This window comes from Haemaphysalis longicornis, unplaced genomic scaffold, assembly GCF_048455015.1.
Source record: "Haemaphysalis longicornis isolate Haplotype H1 unplaced genomic scaffold, Haemaphysalis longicornis Haplotype H1 scaffold_12, whole genome shotgun sequence".
Lineage (NCBI taxonomy): Eukaryota > Metazoa > Arthropoda > Arachnida > Ixodida > Ixodidae > Haemaphysalis > Haemaphysalis longicornis.
In genome coordinates this window covers 67,348,446-67,375,424 of record NW_027526225.1, presented here as the reverse complement: position 1 = coordinate 67,375,424, position 26,979 = coordinate 67,348,446, and the positions used below count along the sequence as shown (strand labels likewise).

The window sequence follows — 26,979 nt, the reverse complement described above, 5'->3', positions numbered from 1 at the left end:
ATGCCTGCGAGTAAAACAGGGCGCGCATTCGCGCCGCGCCGGTCTCGACAACAGGCGCCGGGCCTACAGAGCGCGCGTCGGTGGCTTTTGCCACGCGCTCGCGTGGTCTGCAAAATTAAGTCCCCGACTGTACATTCGAATGTATTCTAAACATGGGGCAGCGGAGGAAGGAGTGTTACCACTCCTGCGCAGCTCTGTGGTGCAGCAACACAGGGCGGTACAGTTCGACCAAGTTTCTCGCCTTCTCCAAAGACGACAGGTAAGCAAATTAGCTTTGTACAAGTTACAGTGAATTCCTTAAACGCCGACTGATTGCACTCTTCTGTTTTCAAAATAATTCGCGCATGTAACGTGAAGTTAATGAGACATGTCACTCGTCTTGGAGTGGAAATTAATGTGCAAATATATCCCAGCTGTGCATGGTACGCAAAGTTTTAGTAGAAGTAAACGCGTCTTTGGCACGCACACACTTGCTCGCAAGATCAATTTGTGGTGGCATTGCCGTTTTTTGATGATTGCCTTAGTAACTGCTGGAACGTCGATTCAGTATACTTATCAAGGTATTTTTGTTGTTTCGTGCAGCAGGTATGAGTCTAGGTTTGGGCCCCAAGTCGAGGATGGTTTGCGACTTCATTGGACGTTTCCTCCGGTGACTCTCCTTAATCCATCCAATGTCATCACGACGCACCACGCACCTGCTCACAAAGAAGGCAAGCTCAACTGTACGCGCTTCTTGCCTTTCATGGCGTACATACTACCACATCGATTGATGGCGTGGAGGTGTTTTCCTCCCCCGTCTTGCTCCAAAACGTATATTTGCGGCGAAACTACTGCCAAGCGTTGCTTCAGAGCTCCGAAAAATCTGACGTAACTCTGCGGTGTTCAATGCAAGTCGATTTTCACATGAAGCAGTGGAAGGCCAAACCGAAATACATGCGTTGTCTGCAGCCGCCATTGCAAGCGTTTCGCTTATTAAAAAATAAATAAAACCAAGTAGCATTGCCGGCTTTGCTGTTCAATCTAAACTGCGCGCCCGCGCCTTGTCATCTTATCGCGAATGGGTTTGGTGTTCCATAGTTCTGAAGTTAGAATGGTCATGCCGTATCGGACAGGATGAGATAAGAGGCGCTGCCCAGACGCGAGTTAGAGGGTAGCTTGTAACAACCTGGCCGATATCTGCGGCTTAAAATACAGGAAAGCTTCTTTTTTTTTTCTGGGTGTCTTCTCCCCCCCGCCTTCCCTCCCACCCCCGGTAAGCAGACTGTTAATTCACGCGCCATTAAAAGAAAAGACGGGTGCGTTCGATTTGTGTTCTGTGTTCTACGACGTGCACATGGTTGGGCATTGTTTTTGTACGTAGATATAATCCAGCAAAGAGTGTCTACAGTGCGGTCATTGTGTTGCAACAGTTTTTTATGGCTGCATTTTGTTGGTGTGAACATGATTTCTCGGAAGTGTACGCAGGTTAATGGGCGGGTCAACGCTTTATTTCAGAGTTTGCGTTAACTCGCCCGAAAGGCAGGGCTTGAAGCATACGTGTGCGTGCTTTCATTTAACATATAGATTCCCAATTATTGTGTCTCTGAACTGAAACGAATTTTTTTAATGTCTAAAGAACATTCCTGTCTCGAGGTGAGCCCAAGAAATAAGTATACATTGAGTGGAACTTTCAAGTTCTTTTCTTCTCCTGCCGAGGTGTGCGCGAAAAAAAAATCTGTGTAGGGACTAGAACTTTCGAAGTTCTTCTTTCGTAATCAAGTATTGTGTACCTAAATGTGTATTCATGGCTGTAACTTTTGCGCAACTTTAGACGGAGAGCGATACAAAAAGGGACTCGAAGACCTGTACCTGTCACCGTGTAAAGTTGCGCAAAAGTTACAGCCATGAATTCAGAATACCAACTAGCCCGCCTAACCGTGTTATTGTAAATGTGTATGTAGCACGTTTTTTCCCTATTGTACAATATTGTATGCCTAAATTTGCATATGTCATATTTTTGCTTAGTCCAATACTGTGTACATAAAATGTATGTGCAATATATTGGTGTAGTACATGTGTTTTCATGACTTCGAATCAAAGACGCCCTCATATGAATTTTGAATAAATGCATAGCAAAAATAATGTTTGTGTAACACTCCAATTATTATCGCCACAAAGACAATTCGACACCAGAAAACGTACTATTACCTACATGTTTTCTTCGTTCAATTATTAAACACGTTAAACACGTTACTGCACACATAACAAACGACGGGCGGCGGCCATTTCGAGTCATCGGCAGACGCGAAAGTTGGACGAGCGTCGGTTTCAGGGGCCGGCGCGCGGCGGCACGGCCTGGCTGCCGCGGGATAAATGACGTCAGCACCCTCCGCGACGTCAGCAAACGCCCTTTCCCCCCTCGCCACTCGTTGCCATGGCGATTAATGCAACGTTTTTCAGAGGCCACGTACTACTAGGGGAGGATTTGGCGCTGCTGGCGCGAATTACGTGGGACCACGGTAGATGCGAGAGAGGCCGCCCCGTGGTGACGTATCCTTGCAGCGCCTCAAACAGGCGAGTTGCCACCAAGAAGCGAGGCATCAAGGAATCCGATACCTTTCGATTAAGTCAAGCTTTTGTCCTCTCGAGAATCACTTACGCCCACCTCTGTCTTCTTCTCAGCAAAAAGGACATAAAGATGCTTTACATGATGATTAGAAAGGTGGTCGAGCAGGCCATTGGTCTTCTCATGAGTGCGTCAACAAAGAATCTGCTTAGCCAGGGGCTCCAGAACACGGTGGAAAAGCTGATAGAGGGGCAACTTTCTAACCAGAAGCTTCGACTGAGCAGATCTGCGGCGGGTCGCCGCATCCTTCACCAGATTGGCTGGGCTGCACAGAATGTCACCCCGCTTGATGTACTCCGGGACTCTTGGCGACAAGAACTAAAGATGCTCCCTTTGCTTATAAATATGAACCCCTCACACAACGAGGGCCACCGACCGCCCTCGGTGGTGATCACACAGTTATCGACACAGACCTCCCAACATCGAGGTCAGCAGTGCGCCATAATTGTGGCTACCTCCAGAACCAACCTTCTTGCGTGTGCCTCACTCAAGACCGAAGTCATGACGGCAGCAGAAGAGGCAGCCATCGCCTTGGCTCTCTCCCAACCAGGGGTTCGGAAGGTAGTCACCGATTCCCAACAAGCCTACCGGAATTACCAGTCGGGTTGGATTTCCCGACCGGCACAGCGTCTGCTGACAACCCACTCCCAAAATGGTTCCATTCAGCTATCTGGACACCCTCTCACTCTTCCATGGAGGGCAACGAATACGCCCACCAACAAGCGCGGGCTTGGGCCTCCATGAGCTGCACGAGGACAGTCACCCGGTTGTCTCGTTCAGGGACATAACCCAGCATTATCGCCTTCAGAGACAGACCCTACCTTCGCCTTACCATGACCTTTCCAGAGAACAACAAACTACCCTACGGCTCATACACTCCGGCGCATTCCCGTACCCGACGCGTCCTTACTTATTGCAACCGAATCGCTACGACGCTGAATGTAAATTTTGTTCAGAAGTAGGTACAATCCGCCACATAAGCGGGGTGTGCGACTTTAGCCCTGATCACCCTCCTCTCTTTTCGTCAAATACCCAACAAAAGCAATGGGGCATGCTGCTGTCCAGCCCCCCTCTGCCTACCCTGCTTCAGCTGCTGGACACAGCACAGGCAGCGCGGGCTGCATATGGGCTCCAGTGAAGAAGGAACCACTTCCCCGGGGCCGCACTCTGGGCCATTAAAAAAATCTGTGTAGAAGTATTCCCTCCTCGTCCTCATTCTTCTCCTCCTCCTCCTCTTCCTCTCGCTCCTCCCCTTCCGTTTTAGCGGCCGATCTCGTCGCCTCCGTCCCCGGCCGCGGAGACGGAGAAGTGAGATCGTCCAACACCGGGTTTGAGCTTCCTTTAATTTTATAAAAAGAGTTTCCACTCATGTGCTACACCAATACAGCTCAACTAACCACCCTTCATGCATCATGCCTTGATTTAACCTGACCAAGAGTATCTCTCTGAAGCAGGGCCGTACCCAGAATTTTTTTTCGTGGGGGGTTATGAATTTTGGGAAGGGGGTAGTTTTGCTGAAAGCAACAGTAAATATTGTTTACGTGCTGCCTGGAAAATATTTCGGGAGGGGTTCGAACCCCCCAACCCCCCCCCCCCCCCCCCTCTGGGTACGGCCCTGACAGAGTAATAAAGGCTGTGGTTAAGTGCATTTCACTTGTCTCTGGTTTCCCTATTTGTAGAGCGACGTGAGTGAATTTACGTGACGTCGCATGGGTGAACATTGTGGGTGCCGTTTACAGCTTTGCTTTCCAACCACATTCACGGGGTGGATTATCGCGATTTTTTTCTCTTATTTTTTTCTTACACTCTTTGTTGCTATTGCTCTTGAATGCTTTCTTCCTTTGTTCATTCATGGTTTGCGTTAAAGATTGTATATTTTATATGTGTTTACATTTACATTTCGGCGGATGGACAGTTCAGTGCACGGTCATTTCGGTGCAAAGGCATTTCGCTGCACGGACTTTTTGGTGCACAGACATTTTGGTGCAGGATGTCTCGGTGCACCCATTCAGGGGCACGGGGTATCCCGGGCATTATTTTAACGCTTTAGCTTTAATGTTTTAATTTAGTCGGGTGGTATGACTTTACGTTCTAGAGTTGAGTTTGGGCCGCACTGCGTGGAAAAGAATGCTAAACAGAGGCGGAGCATCAGCGCGTAAAACCCTATTTCGATGGTAGGTGTGAAAAAATAACGTTGTTAATTTATTTCCGTTCCACTGTTTTTTTTATTTTAACATTCATGTGAAGAACCCTAATACTTTAATTCAAGTTTTATCGAAGCGCTTTGATTTTCCTTCACCCAATGCTGCAAGACGCTGCTGCTTCTAGTCCATTCGTATCCTTCATCCGTCCCGCTCTCCATAGCAAAACTGCAGCGAAAAATAAAGAAAGGAACCAAGCTATCTTAAGGGCGTGTGTATTTTCTTTTCATTATTTTCTGCATCAATCTCGTCTTCGTTGCATTCGGTGTCGGTTCTACTAACGAGCTAAATCTACGACTGTATTTACAGTGGCATTCCTAAGGTGTAAGGGTGCGGGGAGGGCTGAGTACCGCCGGGCACCAGCACCCTTGGTATAGAGAGGAGGGTGTCATTTGCGCTTCTCCAAGTTGTAAACTGGACATGGCAAACTTGAACACGACTGTCACGGCTCTAGCGAAACGATTACGAGTGAACACATCCAACGAGCCAATACTTCCAACGTGCCACTACATGCAACGTTGGATGTATCGGCTCGTGGGACTTAATGGCACGATGGATGTATTGACCTGCTTTTGGATGTAGCTGCTCGTTGGATATAGTTGCTCGCTGGATGTGGTGGCGCGTTGGATGTAGTGGCACGTCGGATGTAAAGACACGTTGGATGTAGTTGCTCACCCTTCTCAAGAGGAAATGTGTAATGATGGTAGCGTCCATAGACCCCGCCTGGAGGATCTCCCCCTTCCCTTCTCGTGGCTTTGTTGTCGGCAGGAGCGAGGTGTGGGCTCCGACAACGCCAGCGAGTCGCAACCTTTTGTATGAACCCAGACTGTTGCTTTTTACACGGTGTTGGGGAAAGCTTTCCTATCCTCCTCTTGACCTTCGGGGACGGACAGTAGGGAGCGGAGGGCAAAATCCTATAGGTACACACCCTGCAGTGAGGAGGTGGCTTCGCTTAGGACCACTTGCGCATCCCTCAACGAGTTCGTCCGGATCTGTAGCCATGTTTAGATTATTACGATAGAATGCAACAGTAGCGCGCCACATTTCAAAGTGCATCACGAGTAATGCGATGCGCTGGGGTGTACATATACCGCATTAACCCTGGTGCGCTGGTGGCGCCGTATACGGTATCACATATCTAATGTAGAACAGCGTTTCTGGTGCTTCCGGCGCGGCTGGTTCGCGTTTTTTTCTCGAATCGCATTGATTGGCGTCTCACAGCCAAAGAAGATGTTTTTACATGCAAAGCGGGGTCTGCAAACCTTACTGTTGTTGTCGACATCATTACTAATGCGATGCGCTCGCGTTTACATTCACTTCGACAGTTTACCAACGCATCTCAATCCACCCCGGTCTGGCGCATTATTTCGATGCGCTCTCGTAGCGCATTAGCCCCGTTTACATGGATGCGATACGCTATAGTTGATGCGATGCAATGTGCCACTTGCCGCATTCGTGTAAACGCCGCTTGTGACCAAGAGCGGCCGCATCAAGACTTGCTCCCGTGGCGGTTTCTGGCAGCAGGAGGATTTCTGACGATCCTTCTGAGGATTTTTTTATCCACACCCTGGCGTTTCTAATCCCGTTCTCGCTCACGTGATCGTTTTCGCTTCCGCGCGTTCTGCGAAAAAAAGTGCCTTGGCACCCTGAATCGGTTGCCTTGGCTAGCCGAAGCTTCAGCGCGTAATTAGCGACACAAAAGGCAGCGGTGGCCAGATCCAAGGAAAGAGTATTAGGCGAGCTCCCCCGCCAGCAGGCGCCACGCACGCACCTTCCCCACTTCCCGTGCGTCGAGAGTAATTCGGGGAAGACAAGTGGGTGACCCCCACGGCTAACGTCCATCGCGATTCTGCAGCATCTTCGGTCCGAAATCTCGGCCCAGAATAAAAAATACGGGTTTTAAGGAGCTTTCGGTGCATTAACATAAATATTTGTTTTCTAGTTTGTTTTTATTTTTATTTATTTTTGGACAGGACTTGCAGGTTCTATATTTAAAGACGGCATCTGTGCTCTTGTGAATATTTATCGCCTGCTTATGAATCCGTATTCATGGGAGGTTGTGGCCGCTACTACACCAGGGTGGCCAATCCTGCTCTTACAAACAATAAATAAACAAACCCATACATGCAATATGCAGAAAACTAAAGTAATGGTTAATAACCTTGCGACAGCACAGCAGTTTGGGACAGGGGGCGAGGTAGTGTAAGTGGTAAGCGAATACATCTACTTAGGCCAAGTTGTGACCCCGGATCCCAACCATGAGGCAGAGATAATTACAAGGATCTGAGTGGGGTGGAGTGCATACGCCAGACATTCTCAGATAATGAATAGCAGCCTACCATTGTTCCTGAACAAGAAAGGGTATGACAGCTGCATCTTACCGGAACTCACCTACGGGGCAGAAACTTGGAGGCTAACTAAGAGGGTTCAACTTAAATTGAGAACGACTCAAATGGCAATGGAGCGGAAAATGATAGGTGTAACATTAAGGAAGAAGAAGAGAACGGAGTGGGTCAGGGAACAAACGCGTGCTAAGGACATACTAGTAGAAATTAAGAAAAAGAAATGGACGTGGGCAGGGCATGTAATGCGAAGGCAAGATAACCGTTGGTCATTGAGGGTAACAGAGTGGATCCCCAGAGAAGGCAAGCGTAGCAGGGGGCGGCAGAAAGTTAGATGGGCAGATGAGATCAAGAAGTTTGCGGGGATAAATTGGTCACAGTTGGCACAGGACAGGGGTAGTTGGAGAATAATGGGAGAGGCCTTTGCCCTGCAGTGGGCGTAGATAGGCTGCTGCTGCTGATGATGACTTATGAATCCCCACACTTATCAAGCGATTTCTCCTTCAAATATTTGTTGGGGATAGTTCCTCGATCATATTCACGCATACCCACCTGGAGAACTATCCAGGAATTGGGAGCTTTGCGGGACTGATTCACCCCAGATCCACAAAACTATGGATTAAAAGTGTAAACAAACACAGAACAACGCGTGCCTTGGTACACGTGAACATGGCACCGCGTAACTATATAGAATAGATTAAAGCCAGTAGCGCAGAGCCCTGAGCGTGTGCCAGTTTGTTGAAGTTATTTGTTCCAGAAGACGAAGAAGCAAACGCTATAAATGGGAAGCAAATGCTATGTATCTGTTAAGGAGGCTTTGGTGATTATCCGCATCAGAGCAAGTAAGCAGCTTAAATGCCCGAGGAAATTTTCGTTACTATGTAGAGCTGCGGGCATTTGCTGTATCTGACAACGACAACGCCGGTTCTTGCCCAAAGGGGTTGTAACTGCCCTCCGACTGAAATGTGCCCCAAGACGTATGGAATCGACCAAGAGCTGCTTCACTGTTAGAAATATAGAGGAATAGTAGCACCGCCAAGGTTTGCACCCATATCAGTGGCCGTTAGTAAACGCCAGTTTCATAGAGAAGAAGCAGACGAAGCTCAGCGTCACTGCGTTCTTCGGGAAGCGCGTGCAGCACTCGCGCGCCCCCGTGGATCATCAAAGCACATTCGGATCGCCAAGCCGCAATCTGTCCTACAACACAACCCATATCGCCCCTATGGATCCCACGGACACAGCGCCCCCAGCTTCCAGGCCACGGTCTCAGCAGATGGGCAAATCGCCAAAGCGCTCGTCAAAGTCCAGACTAAAACGACAGGCTTCCCGGGAGGGGCACCCGCGTCACAGCATCGGCCCTGGCATCGGCGCCGAGACAGCACTGAGCGTCGGGAGTGTGCAGTCGCCTTCGCCGGTCACCAGCGGGGTGGCTTCTCCCACCGCGATCACAAACGAAGCGGCAGCCAGGTCAGCGGCGCCAACCGCCAGCAACGCCACGCCTGCATCCCAGGATCCGCTCAAGGAACGCCCTCAAGGTACGCTATGTGCCTGAGCTCAGCTTAAGCCTATCCGAACGGCTTTGAAACTAAGCGAAACCGGTATACTCACTACGTAAAGAGAAGGCGGACTACTTGGTTTAAGTTCGTATAGTGGAAACTTCTGTTAACGCATTCGTGTGTCAGTTGTCCCTCATATACTGTGCGCAAGGATTGCCGCTATGAATAAGAAAACACCCCCCTCCCCATATGCAAAAGAAATATCCGGTTGCTCACTGTAGGCCAAGTGTGTACTCCGATAAAAACATTAGCAATAGCCGTAGTTATGTCGCCAGTTGTCTCCTTTCAAATTGCATAATTCCGTATAGTATAACCAGCAAACATTTTCTACGACCTTGCCTGGTCTCCGCATCTTGCACGAGCGCGTGCAGAGAATGGCAGCGTTCGCAGAGACTTCCAAAGTCGTTTTAAGGCGCAGGGCCTAGATCACTGCCGAGGCAAGCAATCCGGCGTTGCGAGCAGCGGATGGCCCAGAAATTCCTCTTGCGCGCGCGGAACACGGCTTTTTAATGAGTGGTGTTTGAATGAGGCTCAATGGCGCAAGATGGCGCTCAATGGTCTCAGGAGACTCGCGGATCCACAGCGCGCCATGTGAAGACCTCACTCTGCCTGCTATTCATCGGGGCAATCGGAGGGTTGCACGACTCATTGTTTCATCGTTGCGTGGTCACCAAGGGTTCAACATGTACTGGCCATGCCGCCGCGCCTACCTGCCTTTTCACGGCACCAGCGCGATGATTTGAAAGTGGTCGCACTTGGGTATTGCAACATTTGGCGAGAAACAGCGCTAACCAAAGACCAGGAAATGTCTGCAAAGACACGACCGCTGAATAACGACCAAGCACTCTGTATTGCCACAGGCAATAAAAGGGGAAAAAATGCGCGCCAGTTCACCCTGTGAAGGTGGGTAGGAAGCGAAGCTGTAAAGGACACGCAAAACTATTACGCATGCGACGTCACTTGAATCCACACACGTACCTTCTTCCACAAAGAGTGAAACCCGAGAGAATTCTTTACCCCACCATTTATATACATGAGAGAGGTATTCTTTGCTAAAGTAAATCAGTCCATTATTTATGAACGGTGGTTGTTTGAGTTGTATAGACGGTATTCGTTGAAAAGTTTAGCGGTCAATTTCTTCGCTTGGCAACACTGGAAACGGCCACAGACATGGCCGATGCGCCACGGACACGGTGGAGTCTGGGCCACTGCGGCCGCACGCCGAATAAAAAAAAAAGACACCGGCGTGCGTCATCTGCTCCGTTCCAATCTGATTCTAAACTGTGGCGCCAACAGAGATGTTATTATTCGCACTCACAGTGAACTCGACGCAATACTTCGTGTTCGGCGAAGAGTTCATAACGTGCAACACAGTCATGCGTTTCACAGTCGTGCTTAGCACGGACAAGTGCCGCCATCCCGCGGAGCCCGACGTAACGAGTGACGGCGCTTGCATGGAGGAGAAGAGGGGTGCCTGATCTCTGGGCCGTGCGAACAACGTCGCCTAGCAACAGACGCTTGGAAACAGATATGACGGCGCACACTTGGTTGCCTGCATGCATTCCACGCCATTGAATACCGAGGATATGTGAAGCGCATGAGTGGAAACTCTTATTATATTTAAATCAACGGAAGCTCCAACCCGCAGACCATCTCACTTCTCCGTCTCTGCCGCCGCCGACGGAGGTGTTGATATCGCCCGCAGAGACGGAGACGTGACATGTCATGCATTGGTGTGAGCTTCCTTGATTTTTTGCAACTCCTCGCGCCTGTTCAAGGTGCGAACAAGGCGGTTACACGTGCCGTGACCGGAGTGCACAGCGGCGCGAGGGGGCGCGGGAAGATCACGTGGCATTCAGGAAGAACGCAGTGTGTAATCACACAGATGCACTCGGTGAGAGCACCGTCTATCTCCCCCGTCTCCATGTGGGCTCGTAACTCAATCGGTAACACAAAGCGCAGTCGCTCTGTGTCTCTATTTGTTCCAGGTTCGATTCGTGGTGGTGACAGTAATTTCTTTTTTTTTTTTTTTTTGCGGGAGCGGGAGTTTCTGTTGACACCAACAGTCCCGACCAACCCCTAGGAGTTGAGGTAAAATGCTTTGCTTTAAAACAGGGACGCCATACGGTGTAAGTGAAGAAAACCCGTGAAAAATACGAACAATATTCCAATGTGGAAGCTTATATCCGCTGAGCCATCATCGCACTAGTCACATGTTTAGGTAGCAAAGTTCCTTTTTTCCAGAGGGCTACCGAAGGGTTGCTCCCTCAATCTTCGTTGCACCGATGGTCAAATTCACGCGTCGCAGATTTTGCGTGCACGCGTGTCGGGCGGAGCAGATTTTTTGTCTTCCAGATAAAAATGCTGCGAAAACGAGGGCTGCAAATCATGACACAGGGCCACACAGCAACAGACTTTTAAGTGGCCGTGAGATGAAAAGAATAATTTAAAATTTGTCGCCTGTTAAAGGAATAGTACAGTGAGGGCTTTCCTATGCGTATTTCGGTTGCTGAATCGCATTGAAGACAAACTATAGTAGTTTGCATACTAACGGAAGTGTCGCGTTGGGCACAGCGCGGCACCGCCATTCTAATTCCACAAAGTAGAAAAGTAAAAATATTACCGCCAATTTATTCGTAATTGTTTTGTGGTTACCCCATATATAAAACGCCCAGTTTCACCTCTCTATGGGACATGCACTACACAAAAACGGTCAGCTTTGCCTTTAGCGCGAAGGAGGAGATTCATACGAAAGCGGGAATTTAGTTCCAAAGAGGAAACTACGAATCCTTGCAACAGAACGAGTTTGGCGAATGCAAGAGCATAAACTGGTCGAAGTAACTTCAAGAGAAATTCATGTCGCATAAAAAAATCGTGAGGGGTATACGATATGATGGTGGTCACATACGATTGCGTGATGTAAAAGTTTCAGACACTTCATTTCTTTAATAACTTCTGTTTAACGGTATTAATACTTCAATAACCAGAAATACCTATTGGCGATACCCTCTCTTACTTGGCCTGCAGGAGCTGGGATCTTCACGGTGGCACCAACTTCCGAACACAACGCCGCTGCACTGGATGCTGACCCGGGCTTCGCAATGGCAGCAAAGGTCCCAGCGAAAGAAAGCACGTCGCTACCGCGACTCGACCAGGACACACGTGCTGGCGTCGCACTCGTGGAAGGCTTGATACTGGAGGGGAAATCGCCATCCCTGGAAGTGGAAGGGGCTGCAGCGTGCACCGAGAAGCCCGTGTTGTCAACGACAATAGGACCAGTCCAACAGATAGACCCACCCCCGGGGCTGCAGGAGGACATCCCAGGCGGCGGTCGACCCTTGTACCTGGACGAGGGTCCTGGTACCGTGCCTGGGGAAGCCAGGAGTCCTTTCGCGGGGCAGGCCACCTTGCGACAGAGAAGCCTCAGTGGCCAAGCGGCAAAGATGCCTGCTGACACAGGGAGCCAGGTGAGGTCATCGCCAGATCCCAGTTCGGAACTTCCCAATGCTGCCGTCGTGTAAGAAAGAAATGTCCCATATGCCTCAGCAGCTCTAGATAGGCCAACATCCCCATTTTATTATTACACGCATTGTCTACTGGGTAAAAAACCGAGAGATGTGCTTCAATAGCGACGGCCATCCTGTGTAGGAGAAGGGTACCGATGAACCCGCGTGTGCAACATGTGTTTGCGTGCTGGGACCAGGGGTTCCTAAAAAGATGGGTCGGATGGGGGGGAGGAAGTTCTAGAACCCCGGTTTTCAAAATTAAGGGGCTCAGCCCCTTACTGAATGCTCAGGCATGGTTAGAGCAAAAAATTGTCTTGACTGGCCTAAAGCGCGAGGCTCAGTAGGATCACGGCTAAGTCATTTAGCCAGAACGTCCTACCCATATGCACAGGTTAATAGTTACTGAATTCAAATCCTCCTTGACTGTTTTCTCGTGGCTTGTTACTGACGCATCACTAGCACTACAGTTTTGCGGTTTTGCAAGGAAGAGCAAATGATTTCGTTCCCGTAATGACAGGTGTCTCCCGTAAAGATAGGTTCCGGTACGTTTTCAGTTTGAACCCTTACGTGGCAGTAAAAAGGTTAGTTGGAACTGTTGCAGATTTGTCGTGGGCTCGTTAACATGCATATATCCTTTCGCTTAATGCGCCCACACCAGATGGCGCTTGCACCGCGCTCGCATGCTGACGTCACGCCTTCCATCAGTAGCGGCGAAGCACCGCAGTAGTCCCCCGATCCGTGGCTTCCGCGATCCATAGAGTTTCTCAGTAAGTATACTAGAGCGGACCTGCAGCTGAGAATGCATATACGCGTGGGGGTTATGGGAAGACCCCCGCTTTTGGCTTAGACGTGACACGAAATTTGGATTCTTAAACGATTTTCGGATCTGCTTTGTTCCAAATGCATTAACACGTCTACGAGCTACTACGAACCCGAAATCCGCCCTGTTCCGTGGTAGCCGTCTTCGGTAAAACAAGAGGCAGTGCTTGATCGTAGCTGACGTTGGTCATGCCGCACACGAAGTACGTATGCCTGAGCGGGTAATATGCCGCCGCGAAAGTTGTAGCTGAACATAAAACATCCCTTACAAAAATGGATTTTGAGTTTCAATTCTTTTCCTGTTGAGTTTTAATTGAATCAACAGAAACTTAATTCAAACTCAATTGGCTATTGAGATGTGTCAGTAGAAACTCAAAAGGATTTGTATTGAGAAAACGCAATACAAAAGCAATTGACACCAGTCTATTGAAACTCTTTGGAGAACCAATTGACAAAACTCATCAGGCTGAAACATACACTTTGAAGGGCTATTTTTTTCAGCGCTGCCCACTGTGTCTGCTGAATTAAGACTACTAGGTTACTTTTATGTTTTTTTATTATACATTGACATTTCTATTGAGTGCAGTCAATAAAAAGTCAACAAGGTTTCAATGGACAAAACTCAACAGAATATCAAATGACTTCGTTTAATTGAAACTCAATAGAGTTTCTACTGACAAAAATCAAGTAAAATTGAGAGTCGAGCTAGTTGGTGCTACGTTGTTTAAATATATACCAGTGTCCTTCTTTTTTGTCCATGTTTTATGGTTCGAGCTTAATTTTCAAAGCTGATAAAACTCCTTAGGCCAGTAGCCTTTACCAGCAGCATCTTCGATTGATTGATTGATTGTAGGGTTTAACGCGCTGACGCAATGCAGACGATGAGGCGCGCCGTAGTGGAGGGCTCCGGATTAATTTTGACCACCTGGGGATCTTTAACGTGCGCCGAAATCTCGCACACACGGGCGTTTTTGCTTTTCGCCTCCATCAGAAAAGCGGCCGCCGCGGCCGGGAATAGAACCCGCGACCTCGTGCTCAGCAGCGCAACGCCTGGCAGCATCTTCGCCCAAATAATAATTATACCTGCTAAGTGGGGAAATCAATTATATTGGACAATTTTTTACTGCATTTCCTCAAATACTGCCGCAACATGCTTTGCACAAAACAATGGAAATAAACATTGGCAAAACTCTAGTGACTCATCTCTTCTGGCACGTGACTCCCGCGGAATCGTTTCCTTGCTACAGCAGCGCATTTTCTTCTTTATACCTTAGCACGCATTGACATAATGAGTGAGCAATCTCCACTTTAGCGGCAGTGGACATATTCGAAGTCAGTCTTCCGGGAAAGTTGGAGCGGAATCATGAAGCATGCATATCTCGCCGGGAAAAAACGGAAAGGCGGGGGGGGGGGGGAGGCTACACATCTCGGGTCCCAGTTCTGGGGACAAAAAAAAGTCGTCACTCCCCCTACCTCTTTTCACACATACAATGCTGTGATACTTTGTGTTCCGGGAAGGTAGGTGGGGAGGAGGTACATTTAAAACGCGATTCAATCTGCTACATCTACAAAAGGCATATGTGACATCGCATCCTAGTGCGATGATTCAGTGTTTTTCTGTGGAGGCACGATACTAACAGCGCTGTTTTGCAGAAATGAATACTTATCTCACAAACCCAAACGCACAAGAATATTCCAGTGACGAAATTGTGCCAATAAATACTCAGAAAAAAAACAGCAAAACTTTGGTGTAAATCCCTAAACTTCGAAAAAAGAACAATTAAATTTTTGTACACAGCGAACTTTTAAAACAAGCGAACGCAGGCTTGGCCTCATCGTCGTTCACTCGTGAACTTCATTACTCCAGTTATCACTCGCGCACCCCGCCGTGGTCTGAGCCCAAGGACGCGAGTTCTATTCCCTGTCATACATAACTTTCCTTGAGGATACCGTGAACTGTCTATGATAACAACAGTAGAACAGCAATGTGGAATGCAGAGAATTCCACAAGGAGCAAACGCGCATCTACGCTCTATTAAAACAGGTGAAAACAGTTTTCACTGCAAAAGAACTCCGTACGCCAGTCCAAGGCGCCGCCGCTCACACGAACTGAACGAACGAACAAACGAAGAAAACAATGAAGAAAGACAAACTGAAGCGCTGATTAACAACTCATCTTTACTGCACAGGGTCACAAAAAGAAAGAACGAGCCTGACACTGCTTCACGCCACTACAAAAAAAAAAAAAAAGAGAAACCGAACAAATTAGTGGGCTGGCGTGCCGCTTGTTACATTCCGAACGCTCTCTCGCTAACGATGTCAACACGTCCGCGGACTACGTTTCTCAAACACAAGCGCCTAGCAAATATCTTGCGCCCGCAAGCAGATCAAGAACTTTGAAGCTGTTTTCAAAGATTGGACTTTCCAGAATTCTTCCGTCCTCTCTCCTGCTGCAGTTCGCCGAAGCGGGCGCCCGGACACAAAAGACGTGCCATCCACCTCCACACCCGGCGATAACCAGTTCTTTTGGTTCCTCTGGCACCCTCCCACGCTAAGCTGAAGTGACCGCGCTGTCACGAATGTCTAGTACGCGGCGTTGCCACTGCCGCCAGTGGCGCTGACAGCCAACATTGCGACCTCGGCGGAGTTCGGTTATCTGCAATATAATATTATTACTGCTGCTAGAGGGGTTGGTAATAATTCTATAAAAGATTATTGTAAATATTAACATAGGACTCACAAGCCGCCGTAGGTTTTTTTGATATCTCGTGTCAATGTTTTCACGCTCAGTTTTCACAAGAATGCGTAGCTGTGGCATAGCCATCGCAAACCGACTTGAAACCAAGCCAATGTCGCTTGGTCGCAATCCCGGATGTGCGGGGCCCGGCGTGGTGCGGTCGTGCGGTCGTTCTCGCTGTTCTGTGCAAATTTATAGCTTTCCTCGTGTTGTTGGCGATTTATGTGCCGTGTGCGAATCTTTTCAACCAGCATCGAAGGTCAGACATTGCAGTGCAGCTGGCGATACATCGAATTTATTGAAGGAAAAGCCATCGTATGCGCTTTTCTACCGCCGGTGAACATCCTTTGTGTGTCGTGTTGTGTTTGTGCGCTGTGATCGTACGGTGAAGAAGCTTGCGAAGTGAGGTGTTACCATCCCTGTTAGCCACGCTTTGGAATCCGTCAATTTCACCACGCTGGGAGCCCCGCTGGGAGCGACGTTGTTATAAGGTAAGTTCATTCTTTCCGAGCGCTCCTGTGCAGTGCGCGTCAGGCTTGTCAAGGGCAAGCGAGCACGCGGCTTCGGAGCATGCTGGCGACATCTGCTGATAGCTGCTGGGTTAGAGATAGCTTGCCATTGCGCGTGCGTGGATCTCGGACAGGCCCTGGCCGGTCGTCGTTCAGCTTTGGCCTCTAAAATTTGGAGACACCACCACCCGCAACGGGTGCTTCTTTTCTTCGTGCCAGCCGTGAGCGGTGACGCCGGAGATCAGTGCGTAATTTGACGCGGTGCATTATCACCCCAGGGACTTACGTAATCGCACAACAGGTTCGACCGAAATCCCTGCAGTGAATTCTTGTTGCGTGCTTTCCGTTTGGTGCGCTTGAGATGCAGAAGATTGGCGCTCGTTGCTTTATGCGATTACGTAACTGCCTGCGATAAACGCGTCAAACGGCGCGTCTATCTGGCCTGTCACCGCTCATGGCTGGCACTGGGGAAGACCAGTGCCCCTCGTGGGTGGTGGCGTCTGCAAATAACAGTGGCCCATGCGAAATGACGACCGGCCCGACCCTGTCCGAGATCCGCGCACGCGCAATGGCAAGCTATCTCTACCCCAGCAGTTATCAGCAGATGTCGCCAGCACGCTCCGGAGCCGTGCGCTCGCTTGCCCTAGACAAGCCTGACGCACACTGTACATTTCATCATGACAAATGTTGTGCAGACCTTCCTGAATGGCGATACTCACGACTTGGTTATTTGTCGGTATATGAACAGTGTTTTTATTCCCGCCGTCTCCAGATCGACCTAAAGGGTATGATTTCACTTCAGCCTTGCAAAAATACTGTACGTAAGTGTAACAAATTGAAGGGGGAGGCTATTGTACCGGCACACAACATTTTGACATCAATCAGTGTTTTATTGTCTTCCGCGCTGCTGTATTGCTTTCGCGTGTTCTATATTTGTATGTATCTTAAGCTAAAGATCTAACAAAACCTTTGAAGGCAATTGACGAATGAATAAAATCCCAGATGCAGTGCCGCTACAGAACGGAGCAGCAGCCATGAATTACCTAGTACGAAGTGTCATAAAAAAAGAAAGAACACCATGATGAAGATAAATAAAATGTTTGACGAACGAAGGCAATTGACGAATGAATAAAATCCCAGATGCAGTGCCGCTCCAGAACGGAGCAGCAGCCATGAATTACCTAGTACGAAGTGTCATAAAAAAAGAAAGAACACCATGATGAAGATAAATAAAATGTTTGACGAACGAAGTTAACGAAAATGAAAAAAAAAATGAAAGAGGTTGAATCGAACAAGTGCCTGTCGGATCAATAACAAACGCACGAATACTGTGCCATGCAAGCACACCTGACAGCGCTAGGCTGAGAGGCAGATCTACCAGTCACAAACAGGATAGTGTGTTCAACCAGTTAGGAGACATGGCGGTAAAATATACTTGCAAGCTAAAGTGCTGGCAGCCAGCAATATATTTGCGTATTAATTTGAACGATTGCTTGGAGAAAGAGCGTTCCCTGAGTGCAGAGCAGTGACAAATGTGGCCTAAACCGTACTTGATCCCAGCTAAAAAAATAATGCCCAAGAATATAACAAATTCATTGATTGCTTTTGGAAAATAGAGACTATGTATCCGCAGAAGGTAGGGTTTAAACCCAAAACATCTTTACACAAGTCTGATGTGTTACCTCGGCACCCTAAAGGCAAGCAGACACTTTGGCTTTAAAACCAATGCAGAAAAAAACCTGCTGCGTTAGTAGTAGTTGGAAACAGACTGCACACTGTTGTCATATATTAGTCTTTTACCACTAAGTGCCAATTCTCTCCATGTATCTTTCCGTGAATTTCTCATTTGCCAATTTTTGTCAGCTTGCGCTAGAACATGCACAGGCGTCAAACTTTCAAACTGATGAATACCAGTTTTGACTTAAGCACTTGCTCGACTTGCTAGCGTAAATTGAAATTTGCCATTGCTTCTAATCACAACCTGCTGACTGCCTTTCTCGGAGCAGTTTTGAATAAGTTGGGCTGAATGTGGTGTGAGTAATAGCAAAATCACTGAATAACATTTTGGCTGAATGTGGCATCAGACGTGCCACTGACTGATGCTACACCGGCATTGCGCGAGGGCTTAGTCAATCTGTTTTGACAGATGTTCTGCCTCTAGGAATTACCCAAATGATTGGTAAACTGTTTTAGTGCTGCTAGTGTATAGAAAATCTCGCCAAGCAAAGGGATACAAGCTTTTAAATTATTTCTCATTTACAGAAACTGATGTTTTTCCCCTCACCAAACAAAACTGTTTCGTGTTCTCCTTGTGTGTAAACTGGCATTAGACGGCCTTGTTATACTGGTATACCCCTCTGGCATTGTTATGATGAAGGCAAAAATGTGGATATACCCATGTCTCATATGATCCCTTTAAGCTGCTGCTTAGTGCTACTTGTTTGGTAAACGTACTGCAAGGCACACACCATACTTCAGCGTTACAAGAGTGTAAAAGACTGCGAAATTCAAGTTATGTATTTTTCCTGTCACGTTCTTTTTGCCACGTTTTTTTTCCAGCACGGTTCATGTATTTTTTTCCACTAGTCGGTAAACACAAAGTATTATGTGCTCATCTATTCATAAAGCCATTTGCGATGATTGCCTGATGTAGTAACTTTAGATTACAGTACCATCTGATCCTAGTTTTTTTTAATCAAGGCTTGTTTTGTAAACAAGTTCATGCAAGTTGACAATTTTCTAATTTTGTTTTACGAGATTTCAAGCATTAAAATTTCAAAAAACAAAATCCACAGGTTGACAGGTATGCTTTTGCACAGGTTTGGGGTTTCTCCTGTCAGGTAGTGGCTCTACCAGTCTTTACAGGCCTATTTGGATTTTTTTTGGGCCTGAAAGATGTGGAAGACACGATTACGGACCCATGCGGGTGATTTTTTGGCTCCCTGCCGCCTTGAAACATAGTCGTTCCTGTAGATTTCAGGCGCCTTAATGCGGAAGGCATTCAACTAAAGGCATTCCACTCCCTACCAATTGTAGAATTAATTGATGCGGCTAGCTTGGCTTACGGCATTAAAATCTGAGGAAAGCTTATACATTTGTTGAACTGCTATCTCCCTGCTTTCCAAACATACAAGCCAGGTAACTTTTAAAATAGCCAGGTACTTAAACCAGCATGCTTAATGAGAAGGGATGCAATCATCATTTCGTACTTGACTGGTGCAAACAAACAAGTCTGTTTCTTGTATTTTGCAGGCTACACAGTCAAGTAGGCAAGTGGACCCTGCGAGGCTCCAGCCCTCCCGTGATGCTTTCGTGAGCAATAAAGCAAGCTTTGCCATGCAACACCTCACTATTTCGCCTGCTCATTGGACACCTTGACGACAGTTTTTAGAATGTTTTTGCAATATTGAAGCAGACTTAGTATATATTTAGTACAGTTCACTGAACTTTACTATGCAATTGTTGAAATAACTTGACGAAAAACTAACAGGAAATCAAACGGGCTGTCTTGAATATGCTCAGTAGGTTTTCATTTGACATTTCTCAACAGGAACTCAACAGGAGAATGAATAGAGAGTCAACACAGACTCAACTGGAACTCAACAGACTTTTCTCAATAGACTTTCAATTGACACGTCACAACAGGAACTCAACAGGAAAAGTGTATTGAGACTCAACAGAAAGTCAATTGAAAATCAACAGACATGTTGACTATAGTCAATAGACTTTCAATTGAAACTCAGCGTTGAGTTTCAATTGAAACGCGGCGGCCAATTTTCAACGAGAACTCAATACAAAATTTCTATTCAAAGTCAATTGACTGTCAACACAATGTACTGAGTAAAGTCAATTGACTTTCAATTCAATCTCAATAACCATTTTTGTAAGGGATAAACAAAACGTACTCCAATGAAGACAAGATACGACAGATACGGGCGCCTGTACCCGTCCTATGTTGTCATCCTCCACGACTGTTTAATGCCACGTTTTATTTTTTTTTTTCAAGTGTGAAAAAAATCGCTCAGCAGCAAGTTTTGTTACACTGTAGCTGACGGTCGGTGCACAGGTTCATGAAGGCGACGTTTTCACTACGCACGCTGAAAAATATTTACAAGTTCATCAAACAACTTCTTTTGGAAAAATTCGTAAAACTAATGAGTATCAAACGAGTCCCATCAAAATAATAAGATTGTTAAGAACCAGTTGGCCTTCAGAATAGTAGGAACAACCATTCTTGCAAAAATTTGCTTTGCTTTCTTTTTTGTCAGCTTTAAAACAACCCTTTTTATTTTATGTTTATGCAATACACACCATTTCTCGCGTTTCTGTGGCACTGTGGTCGAATATACGCCACTAAAACGTTTTAATCCAAGCCAATGACGAAACTAAAGCAAGTAGGATGTAATGGCTGCCCATGAAGACAAATTGGCCTCTATATGAGCCGCATAGCCGCTAGCACCTGATTCCTCTCTAGTGTATAAAGTAATTAACTCCATGTCGCTGTATGCTGCCGGTGGCGCGATGGATTTTCGAAGCGGACTACAGTTGTGAAATGCATGGAACAGACGCACTATTCCTGTGAATGCCGGCTCTTACAGCATAGACCAGCAGTACAAGCGGCTGATAGTAACGTAGCTTGATGAATGTCAATAATTCAGGCTAAAATAACCTCTCCAAATATTGTCGGCTTCTTTTTTTAAGAACACAACACTTTTCTTACTATTAAAAACTACAAGCACCGAAACATTTAGAAACAGTTTTTAAAGAAGTCCACGTGCTGCTGTATTGGCGGCAAATGGCAAAGAAACCTCCTCGACTCCGGGTCTGGCTTTCACATAAGCGCCGTTTTAATTCGTACAAAACCAGTTTTAGGTCACTGATTTTCTTGTGTTACATGTAATTTGGAAACGACAAGCCGGGAATTAAGAGCTTTTTTTGTCAACAGTCAAACAATTGAACGGCCATAGGCCCGTTTCTATCTACGTAATCCGGTTTCAGCACTACCCGTAGTTCCCGTCGAACCTTAAGCGGCACCTCGGCGTTCCCGTTGACACTACCACCAGGTTCCCCTCGAATTATCATTGTATGAAACTCTGAGACCCTATCGCCAATGGCGGCCCCGGCAGCAGTGATTCAGCATAGCCTTCATCTGCTCGGCTTCTTCGCCACTGACTCCAGGATTCACAGAACCGAGTGGCATGAGTCCTCTATGCGTACGGATTAAAAGTTGTTAACACCCTTTAACCTCTTTTTTTCCGTTCTTTACCCCTTAATTCTCACGTGCCTTCCTTCATTTTCGCGCGTATAACCCGCACCAAAAATGCAAAAATTTCAGCGGCAAAGTAGGGGTGCGGGTAATACGCGAGGTTTTGCCTTCAGTGCAGGTTCACGGCAATGCGCGTTGTGCTGTGAAGCTTCTACGCAGTAACACTGACTAAGCCTTGCATAGCTCTAGCGAGAGCAGCCACACTGGTGAATTGTGACTTTCGCCTTGCAGTCAGTGTATTCCACTATGTGATGTGTTGCTTGAGCAGTGCCTTTGCTGCAGCCTTTGCTGTATCAAATGTTAGGGCTACACGCCAAGGTATTTTTTTCCCTTTCCGGCGGGCTAGAAGCGGGGGTGCGGATTATATTCTGGAGCGGGTTATAGGCGCGAAGATACGGTATACCGCGCACAGTATGGGAACGCGTCCACAGAGTTGGCAGTACGTTCATGAAACTTTTCTAGCTAATCATCATCTGGAAGTGCCAGTGGAAGCTCTTAAAATCTGCATAATCTTAATTGAGATGTGCTGTCGTTCTAAACATGAAGCAATGAGCGTTCGTTTTTTTTTTTTGTGGGAACGCAGGTCCGTCAAATCCGGTCGTCACGACGCTGTATTACCGTGGCGTCAGTTGCGGCCGGCGTCTTCACCGTCGCTTGTGTGTACTGGCTGGTAAAGGCTGCTTTCATACGGCCACCGCCCCATTCCAACACATGCTCGACCTTCCCCTGCCAAGAGTATGCCAGGCGACTTCGTGCAACGGTGAACAGGTCCGTGAACCCATGCCAGAGCTTCACGCGGTTCGTCTGCGACGGATGGCGAAGAGACAATCACCACAGCGTCTGGGAAGACCAGTTCAAGCTAGTCTTAAAAAAGCTGGACACAGCCTTGCATGACATCCAGTGGCCACGCACTGGACAAAACGTGGAGGAGCGAGCCGCAGCCGTCTACCAGAGCTGCGACGACGTGTTGAAGGGGAAGCGCGATGAACTGCCCGCTGTCAAGGCCGTGCTAGCCGAAGCTCGCATCATATGGCCACAGCGTTCCCGCGGCGCTGACGTCCTGTACACGCTGCTGCACTGTTCCCTGAAGCTGGGTTGGGATACGCTCCTTCACGTGAACGTCGATGCCATCTCGGAAAAGAACGTCACGCTGGTGGTCAGCCCCGGAAGATCGATTTTAACCTTGCTTGAGCTGTACGACAGGCATCATCAGTCAGCAGCCGAGAGAAAAGGGTACTTTGACATTATACGTAACGCGTTTGGACAGACAGAAAACACCAGTAACATCGATGTTGTCACGTACAATGCTACAGCTAACTACGACAACATCGCGATGCCGAGATTACGCCGTTTTCGTAATGAAGTTCCCGAGGGTGGTCCCTTAGCCGACATCCTAGCGTACGCAACCGACATTGACATTGCCGAAGTTCACTGGATGGAGACACTTCACAAACTGAATGTCAGCCAGTCTGCTAACCCACCGTTGCTTTGGACAACTCACTGGAACTACCTGCAGGAGATTGTAAGCGTATGGATGGACCTTGGAAATGACTCATTCCATGTGTTTGTTTCGTGGTGCACGGTTCAGGTAGCGGCGCTCTACTCCAATGAAAATCTGATATTTAACTTTTACGACTTTAACCAATTAGCGGTGGATTTGTATCACGCCGCCTTCTGCGTCAACGCGGCTGCGTATTTTTCTAGGGACGCAACTTTTGCCAAATACAACCGCGATGTTCTCAAACGAGGCAGTGAAGACGCAGCCCGGAGGCTCGCCCTTTCCGTGCGGAGCGCTTGCTTCCGTCGACTCTCCACCTGGGACCACATCGACGAAAAAGTCCCCGTGATCGCAAACTGGAGCTCCCTAGCGACAGTCTTCCGAAGCTTCGACTACGGGAAATCAAAGAAAACTGCCTCCAAGGAGCCATTTCCGGATATGACCGAGTCATTTGTGAGCAACTGGAAACACTCGGTACTCGTCGAGTACACGCGGGAAGTTGAGAATTTGCTGTTCGCTATTGCCGCAAGGTTTTTCTATATCTCTTCAGAAAGCGACATGGACTTCCAGTTGATGCCGTATTCACTGTCCTACCCTTTGTTTGACTTCGAGCTGCCGAGGGCCGTTAACTACGGCGGATTCGGATCTCTGGTGGGCTCTGCTGTCAGCGAGAGGTTGCTAACCTCGTACTGGATTCACAATGCGTCTCTTATCCAGCCGTTCCTGGACTGCATGCACCGTGGACGTTTCGGCAACGTCTCCAGAATTGACGCCTACGCAAATGGGGCCCTTATTCTCGGCTCAGTTGTAGATGCGTACAAGGAGGGTATGGATTTCCTTGACACGCCTGTGGAAGGATTTGAGGAGTACAGCGGACTGCAGACTCTCTTCATGTCTTACTGTTACATTCAGTGCAGAGCTCACAGTGATCCAGATGGTGAGGGCGTATGTGATCTCCCCCTGCAATATGTTCCAGAGTTTGCAGAGGCATTCAAGTGCCAAAGCGGGGAACCGATGTTTCCTTCCCGCCAATGCCGGCTGTTCTGAGGAGTTCATGTTTGCAAATGCAGTTACCCCTTTTCTGTAAACTGCAAGGCCAACGGCACCTAGATGTCACCAAGGGCAGCTTTGTTCTTGCGAACAAAAGAGTTTGGTTGTTTGAAAGACTGCTTCGGAAATAGTGAGACGATTAAATCGTTAATGTTTCTGCGGGATGGGGAGAACGTTTTCACGAGATGCAACGCGCCGTACTTGACTGCAACGTAGCAAAGAATTCGGCGGTAGCTTTGTGCGCAATCATTGCGCAGCCGAATACAACTTTCTCCGAAGTGAATTTGTGCAGGCAAGAAAACTTTGGCGGTATCCTTTTATGTAACTTGGCCAGGTTGTTTCAATCTGCGTATTTGACTGGTTGCCACCATCTTAAAATAAAATAGCAAATGCAAAACAGGTCGACAATGGGGATGCCTGCCTTTTATAACTGAAAGCCCACTAACGTACTAAAGCGAAGCTTTAGAAGGCCAGGCGAAAGGAAAATACGGTGGTCCCGAGTACGCAGAAAACTCTTGTGGTCCACTCTCGTGTGCATGCTTGAAAAAAAACCAGCACGTCGCAAGATGGAAAATGCGGTATAGGGGTTCACTTGGTTTATGGGACATCACTTCACCAGCCTATCTACGCCCACTGCAGGGCACAGGCGTCTCCCATTATTCTCCAATTACTCCGGTCATGTGCTAACTGCGACCAATTTATCCCCACAAACTTCTTAATCTCATCTGCCCACCTAACTTTCTGCTGCCCCCTGCGACGCTTGCCTTTTCTAGGGATCCGATCTGTTACCCTTAATGACCAACGGTTATCTTGCCTTCGGATTACATGCCCTGCCCACGTCCATTTCTACTTAATTTCTACTAATATATCCTTTGCACGCGTTTGTTCCCTGACCCACTCCGCTCTCTTCTTGTCCCTTAATGTTACACCTATCATCTTCCGTTCGATTGCCCGCTGAGTCGTTTTTACTTTAAGTTGAACCCTCTTAGTGAGCGCCCAAGTTTCTGCCCCGTATGCGAGTACCGGTAAGATGCAGCTGTCATACACTTTCTTCTTCAGGGACAATGGTAGGCTGCATTCATTATCTGAAAATGTCTGCTGTATGCACTCCACCCCATTCGTATCTCGGCCTCATGGTTGGGATCCGGGGTCACAACTTAGCCTAAGTAGATATATTCGCTTACCACTTCCACTGCCTCGCCACCTATCCCAAACCGCTGTGCTGTCCTGAGGTTATTGATCATTATACTTTGGCTTTCTGCATATTAATTTTCAGACCCACGGTTGTACTCTGTCCAGTGCGGAAAGCATGCGTCGCAATTCGTCGTTACTTAGCAAGGCAACGTCATGAGCAAATATGAGGTTACTCGGGCATTCTACTTTAATCCTCACTCCCACCTTTTCCCAATCCAATGTTCTGAACACTTCTTGTAAACATGCTGTGAATAACATTGGGGAGATTGTGTCTGTTCACTGACGCCCTTCCTTATAGGTATTTTACTCCTCTTTTTTTTATGGAAGATGATGGTAGCTCTGGACCCATTGTATATGTCCTCTAGTATTTTTACATAATGCTCATCTACACCCTGGTTCCGTAATGCCTGAATGACTGCTGAGGTTTCGACCGAGTCAAATGCTTTCTCATAATCTATAGACCCTTTTCAAAAAGGCAGACAACACTGAGAATTCAGCGGTGGTAACACTGGTGGTGAACGCGACGACGCCATTAGAAAGGACGCAGGTCGTAGCAACGCCGTCGCGGTTGCACGTTTTCGCCCACGGCTTCACGAGTCTGTTGCCCCACGAGTCTGTTGCCCCATCGCCGTAGTCATATTTCTCTCATAAAGTGGTGTTTTGCGCTACCTTTCGAAGATTAACGCTGGTCAAATCGCTTCCGCTTATCTACCGCTGCACAACGGCTCGTCTGGGGCGAGTCGAGACGCGCCCAGGCTTCTTTTCTCCTATTTCGTCTGTGTTTGTTCCTTCCTTTGAGTTCCTCTCAAGGTCGACTGCCTCTGCTCGCTGCTGACGAACGCGTGCGACCTATCGCTCCCGCATTAGCACCGCATTCACCGACGGAAAAATTAAGCGCCGCAAGTACAGAGGCGGTGAATCGCAAACATGACCTGTAGCAGAGACATCAAAATCAGTTTCATTATGCATGCTTTGGTCATTTTCGCGAATAGTTTTGAAAGTTCGAACATACGCAAAGTGAGCGCTCAGCAGAGACGGACCCTTCATAGCCCGTTCATAGCGGCCAGCCGCCGCTACCACGGGGCAATGGCGCATCGATTAAACACAATTAAAACTCGACAACCAAACAAGGAGGCAGCGCTAAAGCTATTCTTTATTAGCAACAAATCCTACCTTTGCTTGCTGCTGTTTGTCAACACTGACGATGGCGTAACGCAGGACTCCACGCTGACGTATGATCGCTCGTACTCGTAGGACCTTTCAGTGGTCGATCTCGAAGAATAAAAATACAGAATATGCCACTCTTCTATCGAAGGAAGGGCGGCAAAGTTATTTTCCCATCCTGCAGTGGGAAACACCACTTCGCGGGAGGCGTATGCAATTACGTCGGCGGTGGACAGTAGCTACTCCATAGAAACGCTGTGCTCACAGCCTTTTCGCTTCCTTTCTAATGGCGGCGCAGCGGATGCACAGTGTTGCCAGAGTGGCTTGCTACTTTTCCGCCAACGATTTGGCCATTTTGCAAAGGGTCTATGAAGGCTATATATAGGGGTTCAGTATACTCAGCGCACTTCTCTATCACCTGATTGATCGTATGAATATGGCTTATAGCATAGAGTTTCATACGATAATACCCAGAGGGGAAACTGGCGCTAGTGTCAACGCGAATATGGCAGCCGCGCTTATGAACTTATGC

At 47.8% G+C, this 26,979-nt stretch overlaps 1 protein-coding gene and 1 long non-coding RNA gene across 2 annotated transcripts in view; both read left to right on the top strand.

Moving 5' to 3' along the window:
* Window positions 1-24,142, top strand: part of LOC144162796 (membrane metallo-endopeptidase-like 1) — a 42,899-nt gene extending 18,757 nt beyond the window's left edge. The window contains exons 2-3 of the mRNA XM_077693459.1: window positions 11,732-12,171; window positions 22,125-24,142. Of these exons, the coding sequence (XP_077549585.1) occupies window positions 11,806-12,171; window positions 22,125-24,086 (2,328 nt within the window). The 5' untranslated portion in view covers window positions 11,732-11,805 and the 3' untranslated portion in view covers window positions 24,087-24,142. The remainder of the gene's footprint in view (window positions 1-11,731; window positions 12,172-22,124) is intronic.
* LOC144162793 (uncharacterized) lies at window positions 15,101-19,624 on the top strand. Its single transcript, XR_013320768.1, has 2 exons — window positions 15,101-16,257; window positions 19,528-19,624. It is a non-coding gene; the product is annotated as an uncharacterized LOC144162793 (long non-coding RNA).
* Window positions 24,143-26,979: the final 2,837 nt, after the last annotated feature.